The 22,513-nt window shown below is 43.8% G+C and overlaps 1 protein-coding gene across 1 annotated transcript in view; it reads right to left on the minus strand.

Annotated features, from left to right (window-relative positions):
* Positions 1–3,826: 3,826 nt before the first annotated feature.
* Positions 3,827–22,513, minus strand: part of LOC137537310 (uncharacterized) — a 166,106-nt gene continuing 147,419 nt past the window's right edge. The window contains exon 11 of the mRNA XM_068259384.1: positions 3,827–4,706. Coding sequence (XP_068115485.1) covers positions 3,912–4,706 — 795 coding nt within the window. The 3' untranslated portion in view covers positions 3,827–3,911. The remainder of the gene's footprint in view (positions 4,707–22,513) is intronic.

The following is a 22,513-nucleotide window of genomic DNA, read 5'->3' on the forward strand; positions in this document are numbered from 1 at the left end:
GGATACAGGGCTGGGTTTCAGAAACACTCATTAACGCGGACTGAAATTCTGAGATTTCTATTATTTTTTCCAGCGAGTCAGAATTATCCATGTTACAGGGCAAGACTTTTGAAACATTCAGAGGACAGGGCTGGAGTTCCTCGGCTGTTACAACACTGGAGAGGGACTCAACAACATTGGTTAAATCAGACTGTGTACAGGGCAAGGTATCTAACACACTTGCTGACGAGGACAATATTTCAATGGCTTCTGCTTCGCTGGGCAGAAATTCATCAAGTTTTATTAAAGCAGACTGTAATTCCAAAACAGCTGCTAGACAAGTGAATATTACTGTAACACCAACTGAGGTAAGCAGTGCCTCAGGCTGTTCTGCTAGAGGGTTTGAAGTATCCAAAGTACTGGGTGAAGCATAAGACTCTGTGACCACAGCTTCACTGGACAGGATCACCGAACAGTCCACACTGCAGGGCAAAACCATGGAAGCACCTGCTGGACAGCATAATGATTCTGTGACCTGAGTTTCATTGGAGAGATCTACTGCACAATTCATGGTACAGGGCAAGTTCACTGGAACATTTTCTGAACAAGGTAATAATTCTGCGATTTCGGACTCACATAGCAGACGCTCTGAGCTATTCATGAGACTAGAGTGAGGTGTAGAAACAGGAAGATCAAAACACAATGTTTGCGCATCTAAATCACCATTCAATTGTGAAATTGGAAAATTCAGATGCTGGGGTTCTGAGATTTCTGGACAGGATTGCTGGGACTCAGAAACTGATGTAGTGCATCTATTGGCATCTGCTGGATCAGACAGGAATTGAACTTTATTAACACAGGTAATTTCTGCAGAAGTGTTTGCAGAGACAGGCAAGATTTTTCTGGTGTCTGTTTCACTGAACAAAGACTCATGAGTACTGGCTAAGCTGGACTCAGAAGTCAGCAGGACCTCTGGGTCCTCTGCTGAGAAATTTGTGCATGGCAAGATTAAGGAAGTATTAGTAATTTCTGTCTTACTGGGAAGTAACACTGAGTTATCCATGGTACAGGGTGGAATTACAGGAACTTCAATTTCACACAAAAGGAGCTCTGAATCACTCGCTGAATCAGCCAAAGGTGCTGAAGCAGGCGAGTCCTCAGGAACTGAGGAAGTGGAACAATCTCCACTTGACAGTGTGTCTTCCCTGGTATCAACTGATTGAATCGCATAAAAATCGTCCAGAATCATTCTCCACACATCGATCAATGGAGCCACAAAGTCATACCCACACACACCAGTTTTTATTAGGTTATAGGCAGACTTAATGCATGCATTCAATACTAATTCACTCTTTACACTGTAAAACTGACAAAATGAACTTGCATCTTTCTTCCATTCATAGACCAGGGCTTCCATATCTCCTTTCTCAAATGGAGGATCCCATGCATATTTAACAGCTGAGCATTCCGGCTGATCATAGTTTGCAAATGTGTTAGTGGCAGAAACATACATTGGGTTATTTAGCAGGTGATTGGCCGATTTCTTATTCCTAAGGATCTCCAATACCTGTAGCAAGTGTTGAACTGTAGTGTATGCAAATTTCCCTTGCTGCACGAATAAATTGATCTGTTCAATACTCTGTAATATATCTTCATAATCATATTCAGATAATTCATTTAAACAAGAACGTTTATTTTCCCTGGCTAGCAATGAAAGTTCATTAGTAGTTTCATAGGTCCATTTGACTCCCCTGAATGGTGACTGAATTTCATTATCTGCTACTGGCGGAGTCTCATTACAGATCTGATGCGCAGTCGCCAAGGGCAACGACTCCGCTGATTGTAACGCTTTTCTTTTGGAGCGTTTATGTTTGGCTTTAGACCCTGCTGCCTTAGCAGAAGAAAAGTTATCAGAACAATTATCTGCTTGCTGATTATTTTTGTAGGCAGTAGAAGGAGCAGCTGATTGACAAGCTGCCAGGAGCTTATCAAAAGGGCTAGGCAAATCGGTTTTGCGCAGCCAGTTATGGATCACAAACGCTAGAAATTCCAGTGGTCTTTCTTTTAAATTGGTATGATCCAAGACATCGTAGGCCCACTGGAACAAATTTCCCTTAAATAAAACATAAACTAGCTGGGGGGCCCACGTTGAAACAGGAGTAGCCTGGAGCTCGGGATTGGCCAGGAACCTGGTACATTCAGAAAAAAACTCATTTTCTGTTTCAGAATTGAGCTTCTCAAATTTCTTAAAGGAACAGGAACCATAACAAACAGTGTCATTTTTGCTGGGAACCCCCCCCACAATGGGGATTGGTAAAGGGGCTATCAGAATGTTAAGCTTGGAGGTGTAATCTCCACAGTCAGCATACAACACATAAGCTGACGTGAAGGAGGTACACACACCAGCACAAGGGATCAGGATATCCCCAGTTTAGTGGAGGAGAGGACTGACTCTAATAGGAGATTGTGGTGCACAGAGCCGGTGCAGATCCGAATAGCCACAAACAACACTTTCGTAATAACGTCTCAGCGCAAGTAGCGCTGAGCGCATAAACCAGGACTGAGGAGATCAGAACAAGTAGACAGAATGAACGCTTGCTAGCTAGCGGCTACTTAGCGACAGCAAGCGTCCAAAACCAGACAGACTGGAATGAGACAGCCAATGCGATGCGGCGATGGCGTGCCTCACAAAGACAGGACAGGATAGTCAGAAAATAGCAGGATCGAGACAGATGAACGTAACACAGATAAATATACAATAAGTATGTTTTCCTAGCGTATTACAATTACAGCTATCAATGAAACTCTTTGTAAGGTCTGACTAACATATGTATATATCGGCAATGAACCGATATATGACATAAGCAGGAACGCTGACTAAGACTGGAGTAATACAGGGAACAGGACTCAGAAGGATTCGCTATCTCTTCGCAGAGATGAACGCAATCCACAAACAGAACCAGGAACAGGATAACTAGCTCAGCACGGGTGTTCACGGTACGCGCAAACTACCAAAACGTGCTGGAAAACTGACTAACTGAACACAGGAAATAAACAGTTCATGTACGTATATATCAGCGACACTGATATATTAACGTAACACGAATACAAGGAAAATAACAAAATGCGCAAGTATGCGTATATATTGGCGATGAACCAATATATGACACAAGACAAGCAAGTAGCAACTTCTAGAACAAGAGCAGAACTAGGAGGACTCGCTGACCCCTTCGCAGGAGTCAGCGCAGTCCACACGGACCAGGAACGAGGTGGGGCACGAGCAGAGTAACAGATAGAGTCTGAGACTATGGTAGCCCATGAGGCATTGCAGGAAGCAGTTCTTTATACTGAGGTCATCCAATGGGAGCAGACCTGCAGACTCCCACACAAGTGAATGGTAATTAATCACAGGCTGATAGCAGGAAAAGGCAGACAATGATATGCAGCCTGCAGGAAAGGGACCGCCCCTCCACTTCAGCAGACAATGTTTGTTTACACAAAAGCATATTAAACTGTCATTAACTTCAGAGTGACTGCAGATGGAATCAGCAACTAGTTTAAGTGCAAACCAAACTATGCAAGCAAATGCATGTAATGACATCAGAACTGCTTGGTTTGCAATACCACTGCAGTCAGCAGTAAACGCTGCAGAAGCGATCATAACAATGAGAGAGTCCTCTGGATTCTGGGTAAATATGCTGCCATGTGCCTCTAGCAAGAGATAATAGGAACACTGATGACCAAACCATTTCCCACACTCAGTGCAGTAATAGAGCTTCTCCCCAGTGATGAGAGAGGGATAAGCGGAACTGAGGAAGCCTGTTATTGGCTGCTGCACCCCCCCCCCCCCTACTGCCTGCTATGCTGGGGAGATGGAGAGCAGTGTGCTGTGGCCACTTCAGGTTCACTGGAGGCAAAGCTATCACTGACCCTTACTTACCACCAGTGTGAGATCTCTCATGTCTGGTAAGATGTGATTTCCTTCCAAAACATTTCCCACACTCAGTGCAGTTATAGAGCTTCTCACCAGTGTGAGATCTCTCATGCATGATAAGATGTGATTTCCGTACAAAACATTTCCCACACTCAGCACATGAATAGGGTTTCCCGACAGTGTGAGATCTCTCATGACTTACAAACTGTGTTTTGTGTGTAAAACATTTCCCACACTCATCACATGAATATGGCTTCTCTCCTGTGTGAATTCTCTCATGTATGACAAGGTATGATTTTTGTACAAAACATTTCCCACACTCAGCACATGAATATGGCTTCTCTCCAGTGTGAGTTCTCTCATGGATAGCAAGCCCTGATTGCTGTACAAAACATTTCCCACACTCAGCACATGAATAGGGTTTCTCTCCAGTGTGAGATCTCTTATGCTTATCAAGATGTGTTTTCCGTGCAAAACTTTTCCCACACTCAGCACATAAATAGGGCTTTTCACCAGTGTGAGATCTCTCATGTCTGATGAGATGTGATTTTTGCCCAAAACATTTCCCACACTCAGCACATGAATAGGGCTTCTCACCAGTATGAATTTTCTCATGTTTCACAAGATGTGATGTATGTCTAAAACATTTTCCACACTCAGAACATGAATAGGGCATCTCACCAGTGTGAGATCTCTCATGTATGACAAGCAGTGATTTCCGTCCAAACCATTTCCCACACTCAGCACATAAATAAGGCTTCTCACCAGTGTGAGATCTCTCATGAATACGAACCTCTGATTTCCGTCCAAAGCATTTCCCACACTCAGCACATGAATAGCGCTTCACACCAGTGTGAGATCTTTCATGCATGACAAGGTATGATTTCTGTGCAAAAGATTTCCCACACTCAGCACATGAATAGGGCTTCTCACCAGTATGAATTTTCTCATGTTTCACAAGATATGATGTATCTCTAAAACATTTTCCACACTCAGAACATGAATATGGCTTCTCACCAGTGTGAGATCTCTCATGTATGACAAGATGTGATTTCCGTCCAAACCATTTCCCACACTCAGCACATGAATAGGGATTCTCACCAGTGTGAGTTCTCTCATGAATACGAACCTCTGATTTCCGTCCGAAACATTTCCCACACTCAGCACATGAATAGGGCTTCTCACCAGTGTGATATTTTTCATGCATGACAAGGTATGATTTCTGTGCAAAACATTTCCCACACTCAGCACATGGATAGGGCTTCTCACCAGTGTGAGATCTGTCATGTTTGGCAAGGTATGATTTTTGTACAAAACATTTCCCACACTCAGCACATGAATAGGGCTTTTCACCAGTGTGAGTTCTCTCGTGTCTGACAAGATATGATTTCCATACAAAACATTTCTCACACTTAGCACATGAATAATTCCCAGTAGCGTGAGTTTTCTCATGATTAACAAGCTGTGATTTCCCCATAAAACATTTCCCACACGTGGAACAGTAATGAGACCCTCCAGCAGGGGGAGAGCTGTGCTGGGTATGAGGCCCCTCAGGGCTAGACAGGTGAGGGGAGTCTGGGGGAATATTTGGGGTCACCAGGATATCTGCAGGAGACTCTTGTCCAGTGACATCATCATCCGTTGTACAGTCTGTGGATACAGAGAGACGAGTCTCTGAGAGGTTCCTGATGCCGGGACTCCGCGCTGCAAATAGAGAAACATCATCACTTCCTGTTAGAGAATTCTGAGGGGAGGAGCAATTATCATTAGGGAGGGTCAGTGAGCTGCTGATAATTCCAAGTTGGTGCAAAGTTCATGCAGAGTGGAAATGGACCAGATGCAGCAGCTGCATAACTTTGCATATAATTAGCATACAATTTGCACCATCTCAGCGTTACTTGCATGTCATTGACCCTCCCTACACATAAAGCATTGGCCACACCTGGAAAGCAGTAAATTGCAGAGCTTGATAAGACAATGGCAGCAATGTGTTACTCCTGTGACAACAGACCTCTATGTACTTATAGCTAGTGTTGGGCGAAACATCTAGATGTTCGGGCCGAACAGGCCGAACATGGCCGCGATGTTCGTGTGTTCGAGCCGAACTCCGAACATAATGGAAGTCAATGGGTTGTTGGGTTGTACATTTATGACTGCATGTCGACAAAAAGCATGTTACCTGTGCAAAGAAAACAGACATTTCCCGCATTTAAAAGGCAGTTTTCACTTTGAAACTTTAAAATCGATTTTCTCAAAAACTATAAGCGCTTTTTGCAAATTTTTTCCCCCTCTTGTACCCACTCCCAATGTGCACATACCCTGTAAATTTGGGGTATGTAGCATGTAAGGAGGCTTTACAAAGCACGAAAGTTCGGGTCCCCATTGACTTCCATTATGTTCGGAGTTCGGCTCGAACACCCGAACATCGCGGCCATGTTCGGCCCGAACCCGAACATCTAGATGTTCGCCCAACACTACACGTGACCCGTTCGGCCAATCACAGCGCTAGCCGAACGTTCGGGTAACGTTCGGCCATGCGCTCTTAGTTCGGCCATATGGCCGAACTCGAACATCACCCGAACAGGGTGATGTTCTGCACAACCCGAACAGTGGCGAACACTGTTCGCCCAACACTACTTCTAGCAAGAGATCTGTGTTATGTTTGTAGAGCAATGTGGTGTCACTTACACATTCTTATTACCATTGTATCCTCGTGTCACTCATATGCCGCTTGTAATGTCCCTTTATCTCTCTCTTGTCCCCAATTGTGCAAATAAAGATATTGTGACGTTACACAACACTAAATTATAGGAGCTGCGAGGTGGAGGAATGATCCATTTATGTCAGAGATCCCAAACCACTAATACTGCTGTAGCTGGATATACATACATACATATATACTCCTATACATAAGTCTAGCCCTACTGTGACCAATCTGTGTACAGCAATGTACAGTGACCATTATCAGCTTATTACAGGACAGTAACACTAAGTCACCCCTACTGTGACCAATCTGTGTACAGTAATGTACAGTGACCATTATCAGCTTATTACAGGCCGGTAACACTAAGTCACCCCTACTGTGACCAATCTGTGTACAGTAATGTACAGTGACCATTATCAGCTTATTACAGGCTGGTAAGACTAAGTCACCCTTACTGTGACCAATCTGTGTACAGTAATGTACAGTGACCATTATCAGCTTATTACAGGCCGGTAACACTAAGTCACCCCCTACTGTGACCAATCTGTGTACAGTAATGTACAGTGACCATTATCAGCTTATTACAGGCCGGTAACACTAAGTCACCAGTACTGTGGCCAATCTGTGTACAGTAATGTACAGTGACCATTATCAGCTTATTACAGGCCAGTAACATTAAGTCACCCCCTACTGTGATCAATCTGTGTACAGTAATGTACAGTGACCATTATCAGCTTATTACAGGCCAGTAACTCTATGTCACCCCTACTGTGACCAATCTGTGTACAGTAATGTACAGTGACTATTATCAGCTAATTACAGACCGGTAACACTACGTCACTCCCTACTGTGACCAATCTGTGTGCAGTAATGTACAGTGACCATTATCAGCTTATTACAGGTCAGTAACACTAAGTCACCCCTACTGTGACCAATCTGTGTACAGTAATGTACAGTGACCATTATCAGCTTATTACAGGACGGTAACACTAAGTCATCCCTACTGTGGCCAATCTGTGTACAGTAATGTACAGTGACCATTATCAGCTTATTACAGGCCACTAACACTAAGTCACCCCTACTGTGACCAATCTGTGTACAGTAATGTACAGTGACTATTATCAACTAATTACAGACCGGTAACACTACGTCACCCCTACTGTGACCAATCTGTGTGCAGTAATGTACAGTGACCATTATCAGCTTATTACAGGACAGTAACACTAAGTCACCCCTACTGTGACCAATCTGTGTACAGTAATGTACAGTGACTATTATCAGCTAATTACAGACCGGTAACACTACGTCACTCCTACTGTGACCAATCTGTGTACAGTAATGTACAGTGACCATTATCAGCTTATTACAGGCCAGTAACACTAAGTCATCCCTACTGTGACCAATCTGTGTACAGTAATGTACAGTGACCATTATCAGCTTATTACAGGCCAGTAACACTAAGTCACCCCCTACTGTTACCAATCTGTGTACAGTAATGTACAGTGACCATTATCAGCTTATTACAGGACAGTAACACTAAGTCACCCCTACTGTGACCAATCTGTGTACAGTAATGTACAGTGACCATTATCAGCTTATTACAGGCCAGCAACACTAAGTCACCCCTACTGTGACCAATCTGTGTACAGTAATGTACAGTGACCATTATCAGCTTATTACAGGCCGGTAACACTAAGTCACCCCCTACTGTGACCAATCTGTGTACAGTAATGTACAATGACCATTATCAGCTTATTACAGGCCTGTAACACTAAGTCACCCCTACTGTGACCAATCTGTGTACAGTAATGTACAGTGACCATTATCAGCTTATTACAGGCTGGTAAGACTAAGTCACCCTTACTGTGACCAATCTGTGTACAGTAATGTATAGTGACCATTATCAGCTTATTACAGGCCGGTAACACTAAGTCACCCCTACTGTGACCAATCTGTGTACAGTAATGTACAATGACCATTATCAGCTTATTACAGGCCGGTAACACTAAGTCACCCCTACTGTGACCAATCTGTGTACAGTAATGTACAGTGACTATTATCAGCTAATTACAGACCGGTAACACTACGTCACCCCTACTGTGACCAATCTGTGTACAGTAATGTACAGTGACCATTATCAGCTTATTACAGGCCAGTAACACTAAGTCACCCCTACTGTGACCAATCTGTGTACAGTAATGTACAGTGACCATTATCAGCTTATTACAGGACAGTAACACTAAGTCACTCCTACTGTGACCAATCTGTGTGCAGTAATGTACAGTGACTATTATCAGCTAATTACAGACCAGTAACACTAAGTTACCCCTACTGTGGCCAATCTGTGTACAGTAATGTACTGTGACCATTATCAGCTTATTACAGGCCGGTAACACTAAGTCACCCCTACTGTGACCAATCTGTGTACAGTAATGTACAGTGACTATTATCAGCTAATTACAGACCGGTAACACTACGTCACCCCTACTGTGACCAATCTGTGTACAGTAATGTACAGTGACCATTATCAGCTTATTACAGGCCAGTAACACTAAGTCACCCCTACTGTGACCAATCTGTGTACAGTAATGTACAGTGACCATTATCAGCTTATTACAGGACAGTAACACTAAGTCACTCCTACTGTGACCAATCTGTGTGCAGTAATGTACAGTGACTATTATCAGCTAATTACAGACCAGTAACACTAAGTTACCCCTACTGTGACCAATCTGTGTACAGTAATGTACAGTGACCATTATCAGCTTATTACAGGCCGGTAACACTAAGTCACCCCTACTGTGACCAATCTGTGTACAGTAATGTACAGTGACCATTATCAGCTTATTACAGGACAGTAACACTAAGTCACCCCTACTGTGACCAATCTGTGTACAGTAATGTACAGTGACCATTATCAGCTTATTACAGGCCAGCAACACTAAGTCACCCCTACTGTGACCAATCTGTGTACAGTAATGTACAGTGACCATTATCAGCTTATTACAGGCCGGTAACACTAAGTCACCCCTACTGTGACCAATCTGTGTACAGTAATGTACAGTGACCATTATCAGCTTATTACAGGCCGGTAACACTAAGTCACCCCCTACTGTGACCAATCTGTGTACAGTAATGTACAATGACCATTATCAGCTTATTACAGGCCAGTAACACTAAGTCACCCCTACTGTGACCAATCTGTGTACAGTAATGTACAGTGACCATTATCAGCTTATTACAGGCCGGTAACACTAAGTCACCCCTACTGTGACCAATCTGTGTACAGTAATGTACAGTGACCATTATCAGCTTATTACAGGCCGGTAACACTAAGTCACCCCCTACTGTGACCAATCTGTGTACAGTAATGTACAGTGACCATTATCAGCTTATTATAGGCCGGTAACACTAAGTCACCCCCTACTGTGACCAATCTGTGTACAGTAATGTACAGTGACCATTATCAGCTTATTACAGGCCTGTAACACTAAGTAACCCCTACTGTGACCAATCTGTGCACAGTAATGTACAGTGACCATTATCAGCTTATTACAGGCTGGTAACACTAAGTCACCCCTACTGTGACCAATCTGTGTACAGTAATGTACAGTGACCATTATCAGCTTATTACAGGCCGGTAACACTAAGTCACCCCCTACTGTGACCAATCTGTGTACAGTAATGTACAGTGACCATTATCAGCTTATTACAGGCCAGTAACACTAAGTAACCCCTACTGTGACCAATCTGTGCACAGTAATGTACAGTGACCATTATCAGCTTATTACAGGCCAGTAACACTAAGTAACCCCTACTGTGACCAATCTGTGCACAGTAATGTACAGTGACCATTATCAGCTTATTAGAGGCTGGTAACACTAAGTCACCCCTACTGTGACCAATCTGTGTACAGTAATGTACAGTGACCATTATCAGCTTATTACAGGACAGTAACACTAAGTCACCCCTACTGTGACCAATCTGTGTACAGTAATGTACAGTGACCATTATCAGCTTATTACAGGACAGTAACACTAAGTAACCCCTACTGTGACCAATCTGTGCACAGTAATGTACAGTGACCATTATCAGCTTATTAGAGGCTGGTAACACTAAGTCACCCCTACTGTGACCAATCTATGTACAGTAATGTACAGTGACCATTATCAGCTTATTACAGACCAGTAACACTAAGTCACCAGTACTGTGACCAATCTGTGTAGATTAAGGTACAGAGACTATAATCAGATTATTACAAGCCGTAGCACTGTGTGTGTAATTGCACAGTATAAGATTAAAAAATACTCAGGTCATTGAAGAATTTACGGTTATATCTTCTTCTTATAGCAACTGTAAACAACAACAAAGATTTCTGGCTATAACTACAGGGGTAGTAAACATATTGTTATTTATCACACGCTCCATTTCATCAAACAGTAAGACACATCTTATAAACAGAAGTACTGGAAGCTACAATCCCCTGTAGTAACTCAGAAGGAATGGCTGACACACGTTTCGTTGCCACACACTGCTTCCTCAGACGCCCCAAAAAGGGCTCATAGCTTTATAATGTCTTTCAGCCACAGACATCCGATCAGATTCAATATTGAGTAACTGTAATAGTCTGAGGTTAGAGTAAGGGTAAAAACTTTATGCTGCACAAGAACAAGGGATGTGTGCTCAGACCTGTCAACTCCTGACTTAAATACTGGCTGCCTCAAGTCTGCTGATTAATTAAAATGGCAAAGCGTTGGCATGTTGCATTCGCCTACCAGAATTTGCAGGATCTAAACTATCAACCTGCCTTCCTGCAGGAGTTGGCCCACGCAGTATACATTGCATCTCAACAGGGGTGCTGCATGTAGGCCTCCTTGTACCCCCAAGAATGAAGGGCAGTGCAGACACCCCCACAAGGCATCCACTGCCCGGGAGCACCGCAACTGCCCCCCATGGGAGGGGGGAGCGAGAGAGCATGGCCAGCACACCCCCCAGACATGGCCTGTGCCCAGGGGGGCCACCTGTGCTGCCCCCCCCCCCAAAGGATAGATTCCCTACCTTGCGAATTTACCTACCTGTGGTGCAGATTGCATGTCCTGGGAGCGAACACACCAACAGTGGGGTGAAGGGGAGGAGGGGGGGTAGGCAGGGCGCAGACAAGCACCCCAGACTCTGCCACTGCTGGGCAAGCCCATCCGCACCCCGCCCCCCTCCTGCCACCACAACACCCCCAGGAAGAAAGAAACACAACTGTATCCTGCACAAGGCATACACTGCCCGGTAGTGCCGTAACTGGCCCCCATGGAGGGGGGAGCGAGAGCACATGGCTGGTTCACCAACCACATATGGCCTGTGTCCAGGGGGGACCACCCATGCAGCCCCGCCCAAAGGATGGGCAGGAAGGCAGGTGGATAGTTTAGATCCTGCAAATTCTGGTAGGCAGATGTGACCAATCTGTGTGTAATGTGGCTGCACAGTGTGCCTGTAATGAGGTATAATCACACTATGTACACAGGGAATGTGAGGAGTAATAGGGGTGTGATGTGTAATGTGACTGCACAGTGTGCCTGTAATGAGGTATAAACACACTATGTACACAGGGAATGTGAGAAGTAATAGGGGTGTGATGTGTAATGTGACTGCACAGTGTGCCTGTAATGAGGTATAAACACACTATGTACACGGGGAATGTGAGGAGTAATAGGGGTGTGATGTGTGTAATGTGACTGCACAGTGTGCCTGTAATGAGGTATAAACACACTATGTACACAGGAAATGTGAGCAGTAATAGGGGTGTGATGTGTGTAATGTGACTGCACGGTGTGCCAGTAATGAGGTATAAACACAATATGTACACAGGGAATGTGAGGAGTAATAGGGGTGTGATGTGTGTAATGTGACTGCACAGTGTGCCTGTAATGAGGTATAAACACACTATGTACACAGGGAATGTGAGGAGTAATAGGGGTGTGATGTGTGTAATGTGACTGCACAGTGTGCCTGTAATGAGGTATAAACACACTATGTACACAGGGAATGTGAGCAGTAATAGGGGTGTGATGTGTGTAATGTGACTGCACAGTGTGCCTGTAATGAGGTATAAACACACTATGTACACAGGGAATGTGAGAAGTAATAGGGGTGTGAGGTGTGTAATGTGGCTGCACAGTGTGCCTGTAATGAGGTATAAACACACTATGTACACAGGGAATGTGAGCAGTAATAGGGGTGTGATGTGTAATGTGACTGCACAGTGTGCCTGTAATGGGGTATAAACACACTATGTACACAGGGAATGTGAGGAGTAATAGGGGTGTGATGTGTAATGTGACTGCACAGTGCCTGTAATGAGGTATAAACACACTATGTACACAGGGAATGTGAGGAGTAATAGGGGTGTGATGTGTGTAATGTGGCTGCACAGTGTGCCTGTAATGAGGTATAAACACACTATGTACACAGGGAATGTGAGGAGTAATAGGGGTGTGATGTGTAATGTGACTGCACAGTGTGCCTGTAATGGGGTATAAACACACTATGTACACAGGGAATGTGAGAAGTAATAGGGGTGTGATGTGTGTAATGTGACTGCACAGTGTGCCTGTAATGAGGTATACACACACTATGTACACAGGGAATGTGAGGAGTAATAGGGGAGTGATGTGTGTAATGTGACTGCACAGTGTGCCTGTAATGAGGTATAAACACACTATGTACACAGGGAATGTGAGGAGTAATAGGGGTGTGATGTGTGTAATGTGACTGCACAGTGTGCCTGTAATGAGGTATACACACACTATGTACACAGGGAATGTGAGGAGTAATAGGGGTGTGATGTGTGTAATGTGGCTGCACAGTGTGCCTGTAATGAGGTATAAACACACTATGTACACAGGGAATGTGAGAAGTAATAGGGTGTGATGTGTGTAATGTGACTGCACAGTGTGCCTGTAATGAGGTATAAACACACTATGTACACAGGGAATGTGAGGAGTAATAGGGGTGTGATGTGTGTAATGTGGCTGCACAGTGTGCCTGTAATGTGGTATAAACACACTATGTACACAAGGAATGTGAGGAGTAATAGGGGTGTGATGTGTGTAATGTGACTGCACAGTGTGCCTGTAATGAGGTATAAACACACTATGTACACAGGGAATGTGAGAAGTAATAGGGGTTTGATGTGTGTAATGTGACTGCACAGTGTGCCTGTAATGAGGTATAAACACACTATGTACACAGGGAATGTGAGGAGTAATAGGGGTGTGATGTGTGTAATGTGACTGCACAGTGTGCCTGTAATGAGGTATAAACACACTATGTACACAGGGAATGTGAGGAGTAATAGGGGTGTGATGTGTAATGTACTGCACGGTGTGCCTGTAATGAGGTATAAACACACTATGTACACAGGGAATGTGAGGAGTAATAGGGGTGTGATGTGTGTAATGTGACTGCATAGTGTGCCTGTAATGAGGTATACACACTATGTACACAGGGAATGTGAGCAGTAATAGGGGAGTGATGTGTATAATGTGACTGCACAGTGTGCCTGTAATGAGGTATAAACACACTATGTACACAGGGAATGTGAGAAGTAATAGGGATGTGATGTGTAATGTGACTGCACAGTGTGCCTGTAATGAGGTATAAACACACTATGTACACAGGGAATGTGAGGAGTAATAGGGGTGTGATGTGTGTAATGTGACTGCACAGTGTGCCTGTAATGAGGTATAAACACACTATATACACAGGGAATGTGAGGAGTAATAAGGGTGTGACGTGTGTAATGTGACTGCACAGTGTGCCTGTAATGAGGTATAAACACACTATGTACACAGGGAATGTGAGAAGTAATAGGGTGTGATGTGTGTAATGTGACTGCACAGTGTGCCTGTAATGTGGTATAAACACACTATGTACACAGGGAATGTGAGGAGTAATAGGGGTGTGATGTGTAATGTGACTGCACAGTGTGCCTGTAATGAGGTATAACACACTATGTACACAGGGAATGTGAGAAGTAATAGGGGTGTGATGTGTGTAATGTGACTGCACAGTGTGCCTGTAATGAGGTATAAACACACTATGTACACAGGGAATGTGAGGAGTAATAGGGGTGTGATGTGTGTAATGTGACTGCACAGTGTGCCTGTAATGTGGTATAAACACACTATGTACACGGGGAATGTGAGGAGTAATAGGGGTGTGATGTGTAATGTGACTGCACAGTGTGCCTGTAATGAGGTATAACACACTATGTACACAGGGAATGTGAGAAGTAATAGGGTGTGATGTGTGTAATGTGACTGCACAGTGTGCCTGTAATGTGGTATAAACACACTATGTACACGGGGAATGTGAGGAGTAATAGGGGTGTGATGTGTAATGTGACTGCACAGTGTGCCTGTAATGAGGTATAACACACTATGTACACAGGGAATGTGAGAAGTAATAGGGGTGTGATGTGTGTAATGTGACTGCACAGTGTGCCTGTAATGAGGTATAAACACACCATGTACACAGGGAATGTGAGGAGTAATAGGGGTGTGATGTGTGTAATGTGACTGCACAGTGTGCCTGTAATGAGGTATAAACACACTATGTACACAGGGAATGTGAGGAGTAATAGGGGTGTGATGTGTGTAATGTGACTGCACAGTGTGCCTGTAATGAGGTATAAACACACTATGTACACAGGGAATGTGAGGAGTAATAGGGGTGTGATGTGTGTAATGTGACTGCACAGTGTGTCTGTAATGAGGTATAAACACACTATGTACACAGGGAATGTGAGAAGTAATAGGGGTGTGATGTGTGTAATGTGACTGCACAGTGTGCCTGTAATGAGGTATAAACACACTATGTACACAGGGAATGTGAGTAGTAATAGGGGTGTGATGTGTAATGTGACTGCACAGTGTACCTGTAATGAGGTATAAACACACTATGTACACAGGGAATGTGAGCAGTAATAGGGGTGTGATGTGTAATGTGACTGCACAGTGTGCCTGTAATGAGGTATAAACACACTATGTACACAGGGAATGTGAGGAGTAATAGGGGTGTGATGTGTAATGTGACTGCACAGTGTACCTGTAATGAGGTATAAACACACTATGTACACAGGGAATGTGAGCAGTAATAGGGGTGTGATGTGTAATGTGACTGCACAGTGTGCCTGTAATGAGGTATAAACACGCTATGTACACGGGGAATGTGAGAAGTAATAGGGGTGTGATGTGTAATGTGACTGCACAGTGTGCCTGTAATGAGGTATAAACACACTATGTACACAGGGAATGTGAGAAGTAATAGGGGTGTGATGTGTGTAATGTGACTGCACAGTGTGCCTGTAATGAGGTATAAACACACTATGTACACAGGGAATGTGAGTAGTAATAGGGGTGTGATGTGTAATGTGACTGCACAGTGTGCCTGTAATGAGGTATAAACACACTATGTACACGGGGAATGTGAGGAGTAATAGGGGTGTGATGTGTGTAATGTGACTGCACAGTGTGCCTGTAATGAGGTATAAACACACTATGTACACAGGGAATGTGAGAAGGAATAGGGGTGTGATGTGTGTAATGTGACTGCACAGTGTGCTGTAATGAGGTATAAACACACTATGTACACAGGGAATGTGAGGAGTAATAGGGGTGTGACGTGTGTAATGTGACTGCACAGTGTGTCTGTAATGAGGTATAAACACACTATGTACACAGGGAATGTGAGGAGTAATAGGGGTGTGATGTGTGTAATGTGACTGCACAGTGTGCCTGTAATGAGGTATAAACACACTATGTACACAGGGAATGTGAGGAGTAATAGGGGTATGATGTGTAATGAGGTATAAACACACTATGTACACAGGGAATGTGAGGAGTAATAAGGGTGTGATGTGTGTAATGTGACTGCATAGTGTGCCTGTAATGAGGTATAAACACACTATGTACACAGGGAATGTGAGAAGTAATAGGGGTGTGATGTGTGTAATGTGACTGCACAGTGTGCCTGTAGTGAGGTATAAACACACTATGTACACAGGGAATGTGAGAAGTAATAGGGGTGTGATGTGTGTAATGTGACTGCACAGTGTGCCTGTAATGAGGTATAACACACTATGTACACAGGGAATGTGAGGAGTAATAGGGGTGTGATGTGTAATGTGAACGCACAGTGTGCCTGTAATGAGGTATAAACACACTATGTACACAGGGAATGTGAGGAGCAATAGGGGAGTGATGTGTGTAATGTGACTGCACAGTGTGCCTGTAATGAGGTATAAACACACTATGTACACAGGGAATGTGAGAAGTAATAGGGGTGTGATGTGTAATGTGACTGCACAGTGTGCCTGTAATGAGGTATAAACACACTATGTACACAGGGAATGTGAGGAGCAATAGGGGAGTGATGTGTGTAATGTGACTGCACAGTGTGCCTGTAATGAGGTATAAACACACTATGTACACAGGGAATGTGAGGAGCAATAGGGGTGTGATGTGTGTAATGTGACTGCACAGTGTGCCTGTAATGAGGTATAAACACACTATGTACGCAGGGAATGTGAGGAGTAATAGGGGTGTGATGTGTGTAATGTGACTGCACAGTGTGCCTGTAATGAGGTATAAACACACTATGTACACAGGGAATGTGAGAAGTAATAGGGGTGTGATGTGAGTAATGTGACTGCACAGTGTGCCTGTAATGAGGTATAAACACACTATGTACACAGGGAATGTGAGAAGTAATAGGGGTGTGATGTGTGTAATGTGGCTGCACAGTGTACCTGTAATGAGGTATAAACACACTATGTACACAGGGAATGTGAGGAGTAATAGGGGTATGATGTGTGTAATGTGGCTGCACAGTGTACCTGTAATGAGGTATAAACACACTATGTACACAGGGAATGTGAGGAGTAATAGGGGTGTGATGTGTGTAATGTGACTGCACAGTGTGCCTGTAATGAGGTATAAACACACTATGTACACAGGGAATGTGAGGAGTAATAGGGGTGTGATGTGTGTAATGTGACTGTACAGTGTGCCTGTAATGAGGTATAAACACACTATGTACACAGGGAATGTGAGGAGTAATAGGGGTGTGATGTGTGTAATGTGACTGCACAGTGTGCCTGTAATGAGGTATAAACACACTATGTACACAGGGAATGTGAGAAGTAATAGGGATGTGATGTGTAATGTGACTGCACAGTGTGCCTGTAATGAGGTATAAACACACTATGTACACAGGGAATGTGAGAAGTAATAGGGGTGTGATGTGTGTAATGTGACTGCACAGTGTGCCTGTAATGAGGTATAAACACACTATGTACACAGGGAATGTGAGGAGTAATAGGGGTATGATGTGTGTAATGTGGCTGCACAGTGTACCTGTAATGAGGTATAAACACACTATGTACACAGGGGAATGTGAGAAGTAATAGGGGTGTGATGTGTGTAATGTGACTGCACAGTGTGCCTGTAATGAGGTATAAACACACTATGTACACAGGGAATGTGAGGAGTAATAGGGGTGTGATGTGTAATGTGACTGCACAGTGTGCCTGTAATGAGGTATAAACACACTATGTGCACAGGGAATGTGAGGAGTAATAGAGGTGTGATGTGTGTAATGTGACTGCACGGTGTGCCTGTAATGAGGTATAAACACACTATGTACACAGGGAATGTGAGGAGTAATAGGGTGTGATGTGTGTAATGTGACTGCACAGTGTGCCTGTAATGAGGTATAAACACACTATGTACACAGGGAATGTGAGAAGTAATAGGGGTGTGATGTGTGTAATGTGACTGCACAGTGTGCCTGTAATGAGGTATAAACACACTATGTACACAGGGAATGTGAGAAGTAATAGGGGTGTGATGTGTGTAATGTGACTGCACAGTGTGTGCCTGTAATGAGGTATAAACACACTATGTACACAGGGAATGTGAGAAGTAATAGGGGTGTGATGTGTGTAATGTGACTGCACAGTGTGCCTGTAATGAGGTATAAACACACGATGTACACGGGAAATGTGAGAAGTAATAGGGGTGTGATGTGTGTAATGTACTGCACGGTGTGCCTGTAATGAGGTATAAACACACTATGTACACAGGGAATGTGAGCAGTAATAGGGGTGTGATGTGTGTAATGTGACTGCACAGTGTGCCTGTAATGAGGTATAAACACACTATGTACACAGGGAATGTGAGAAGTAATAGGGGTGTGATGTGTAATGTGACTGCACAGTGTGCCTGTAATGAGGTATAAACACACTATGTACACAGGGAATGTGAGGAGTAATAGGGGTGTGATGTGTGTAATGTGACTGCACAGTGCGCCTGTAATGAGGTATAAACACACTATGTACACAGGGAATGTGAGGAGTAATAGGGGTGTGATGTGTGTAATGTGACTGCACAGTGTACCTGTAATGAGGTATAAACACACTATGTACACAGGGAATGTGAGGAATAATAGGGGTGTGATGTGTGTAATGTGACTGCACAGTGTGCCTGTAATGAGGTATAAACACACTATGTACACAGGGAATGTGAGGAGTAATAGGGTTGTGATGTGTGTAATGTGACTGCACAGTGTGCCTGTAATGAGGTATAAACACACTATGTACACAGGGAATGTGAGGAGTAATAGGGGTGTGATGTGTAATGTGACTGCACAGTGTGCCTGTAATGAGGTATAAACACACTATGTACACGGGGAATGTGAGAAGTAATAGGGGTGTGATGTGTAATGTGACTGCACAGTGTGCCTGTAATGAGGTATAAACACACTATGTACAGAGGGAATGTGAGGAGTAATAGGGGTGTGATGTGTAATGTGACTGCACAGTGTGCCTGTAATGAGGTATAAACACACTATGTACACAGGGAATGTGAGGAGTAATAGGGGTGTGATGTGTAATGTGACTGCACAGTGTGCCTGTAATGAGGTATAAACACACTATGTACACAGGGAATGTGAGGAGTAATAGGGGTGTGATGTGTAATGTGACTGCACAGTGTGCCTGTAATGAGGTATAAACACACTATGTACACAGGGAATGTGAGAAGTAATAGGGGTGTGATGTGTGTAATGTGGCTGCACGGTGTGCCTGTAATGAGGTATAAACACACTATGTACACAGGGAATGTGAGAAGTAATAGGGGTGTGATGTGTGTAATGTGACTGCACAGTGTACCTGTAATGAGGTATAAACACACTATGTACACAGGGAATGTGAGGAGTAATAGGGGTGTGATGTGTAATGTGACTGCACAGTGTGCCTGTAATGAGGTATAAACACACTATGTACACAGGGAATGTGAGGAGTAATAGGGGTGTGATGTGTAATGTGACTGCACAGTGTGCCTGTAATGAGGTATAAACATACTATGTACACGGGGAATGTGAGGAGTAATAGGGGTGTGATGTGTGTAATGTGACTGCACAGTGTGTCTGTAATGAGGTATAAACACACTATGTACACAGGGAATGTGAGAAGTAATAGGGGTGTGATGTGTAATGTGACTGCACAGTGTGCCTGTAATGAGGTATAAACACACTATGTACACAGGGAATGTGAGGAGTAATAGGGGTGTGATGTGTAATGTGACTGCACAGTGTGCCTGTAATGAGGTATAAACACACTATGTACACAGGGAATGTGAGAAGTAATAGGGGTGTGATGTGTGTAATGTGGCTGCACAGTGTACCTGTAATGAGGTATAAACACACTATGTACACAGGGAATGTGAGAAGTAATAGGGGTGTGAAGTGTGTAATGTGACTGCACAGTGTGCCTGTAATGATGTATAAACACACTATGTACACAGGGAATGTGAGAAGTAATAGGGGTGTGATGTGTGTAATGTGACTGCACAGTGTGCCTGTAATGAGGTATAAACACACTATGTACACAGGGAATGTGAGGAGTAATAGGGGTGTGATGTGTGTAATGTGGCTGCACAGTGTGTCTGTAATGAGGTATAAACACACTATGTACACAGGGAATGTGAGGAGTAATAGGGGTGTGATGTGTGTAATGTGGCTGCACAGCGTGCCTGTAATGAGGTATAAACACACTATGTACACAGGGAATGTGAGAAGTAATAGGGGTGTGATGTGTGTAATGTGACTGCACAGTGTGCCTGTAATGAGGTATAAACACACTATGTACACGGGGAATGTGAGGAGTAATAGGGGTGTGATGTGTAATGTGACTGCACAGTGTGCCTGTAATGAGGTATAAACACACTATGTACACAGGGAATGTGAGAAGTAATAGGGGTGTAATGTGTGTAATGTGACTGCACAGTGTGCCTGTAATGAGGTATAAACACACTATGTACACAGGGAATGTGAGAAGTAATAGGGGTGTCGTGTGTAATGTGACTGCACAGTGTGCCTGTAATGAGGTATAAACACACTAGGTACACAGGGAATGTGAGCAGTAATAGGGGTGTGATGTGTGTAATGTGACTGCGCAGTGTGCCTGTAATGAGGTATAAACACACTATGTACACAGGGAATGTGAGAAGTAATAGGGGTGTGATGTGTGTAATGTGACTGCACAGTGTGCCTGTAATGAGATATAAACACACTATGTACACAGGGAATGTGAGGAGTAATAGGGGTGTGATGTGTGTTATGTGACTGCACAGTGTGCCTGTAATGAGGTATAAACACACTATGTACACAGGGAATGTGAGGAGTAATAGGGGTGTGATGTGTAATGTGACTGCACGGTGTACCTGTAATGAGGTATAAACACACTATGTACACATGGAATGTGAGGAGTAATAGGGGTGTGATGTGTGTAATGTGGCTGCACAGTGTGCCTGTAATGAGGTATAAACACACTATGAACACAGGGAATGTGAGGAGTAATAGGGATGTGATGTGTAATGTGACTGCACAGTGTGCCTGTAATGAGGTATAAACACACTATGTACACAGGGAATGTGAGAAGTAATAGGGGTGTGATGTGTGTAATGTGACAGCACAGTGTGCCTGTAATGAGGTATACACACTATGTACACAGGGAATGTGAGAAGTAATAGGGGTGTGATGTGTGTAATGTGACTGCACAGTGTGCCTGTAATGAGGTATAAACACACTATGTACACAGGGAATGTGAGGAGTAATAGGGTGTGATGTGTGTAATGTGACTGCACAGTGTGCCTGTAATGAGGTATAAACACACTATGTACACAGGGAATGTGAGAAGTAATAGGGATGTGATGTGTGTAATGTGACTGCACAGTGTGCCTGTAATGAGGTATAAACACACTATGTACACCGGGAATGTGAGGAGTAATAGGGGTGTGATGTGTGTAATGTGGCTGCACAGTGTGCCTGTAATGGGGTATAAACACACTATGTACACAGGGAATGTGAGGAGTAATAGGGGTGTGATGTGTGTAATGTGGCTGCACAGTGTGCCTGTAATGGGGTATAAACACACTATGTACACAGGGAATGTGAGAAGTAATAGGGGTGTGATGTGTGTAATGTGGCTGCACAGTGTGCCTGTAATGGGGTATAAACACACTATGTACACAGGGAATGTGAGGAGTAATAGGGGTGTGATGTGTGTAATGTGACTGCACAGTGTGCCTGTAATGAGGTATAAGCACACTATGTACACAGGGAATGTGAGGAGTAATAGGGGTGTGATGTGTGTAATGTGGCTGCACAGTGTGCCTGTAATGAGGTATAAACACACTATGTACACAGGGAATGTGAGAAGTAATAGGGGTGTGATGTGTGTAATGTGACTGCAGAGTGTGCCTGTAATGAGGTATACACACACTATGTACACAGGGAATGTGAGAAGTAATAGGGGTGTGATGTGTAATGTGACTGCACAGTGT

The sequence above is a fragment of the Hyperolius riggenbachi genome, chromosome 10 (assembly GCF_040937935.1).
Source record: "Hyperolius riggenbachi isolate aHypRig1 chromosome 10, aHypRig1.pri, whole genome shotgun sequence".
Classification (NCBI taxonomy): Eukaryota; Metazoa; Chordata; class Amphibia; order Anura; family Hyperoliidae; genus Hyperolius; species Hyperolius riggenbachi.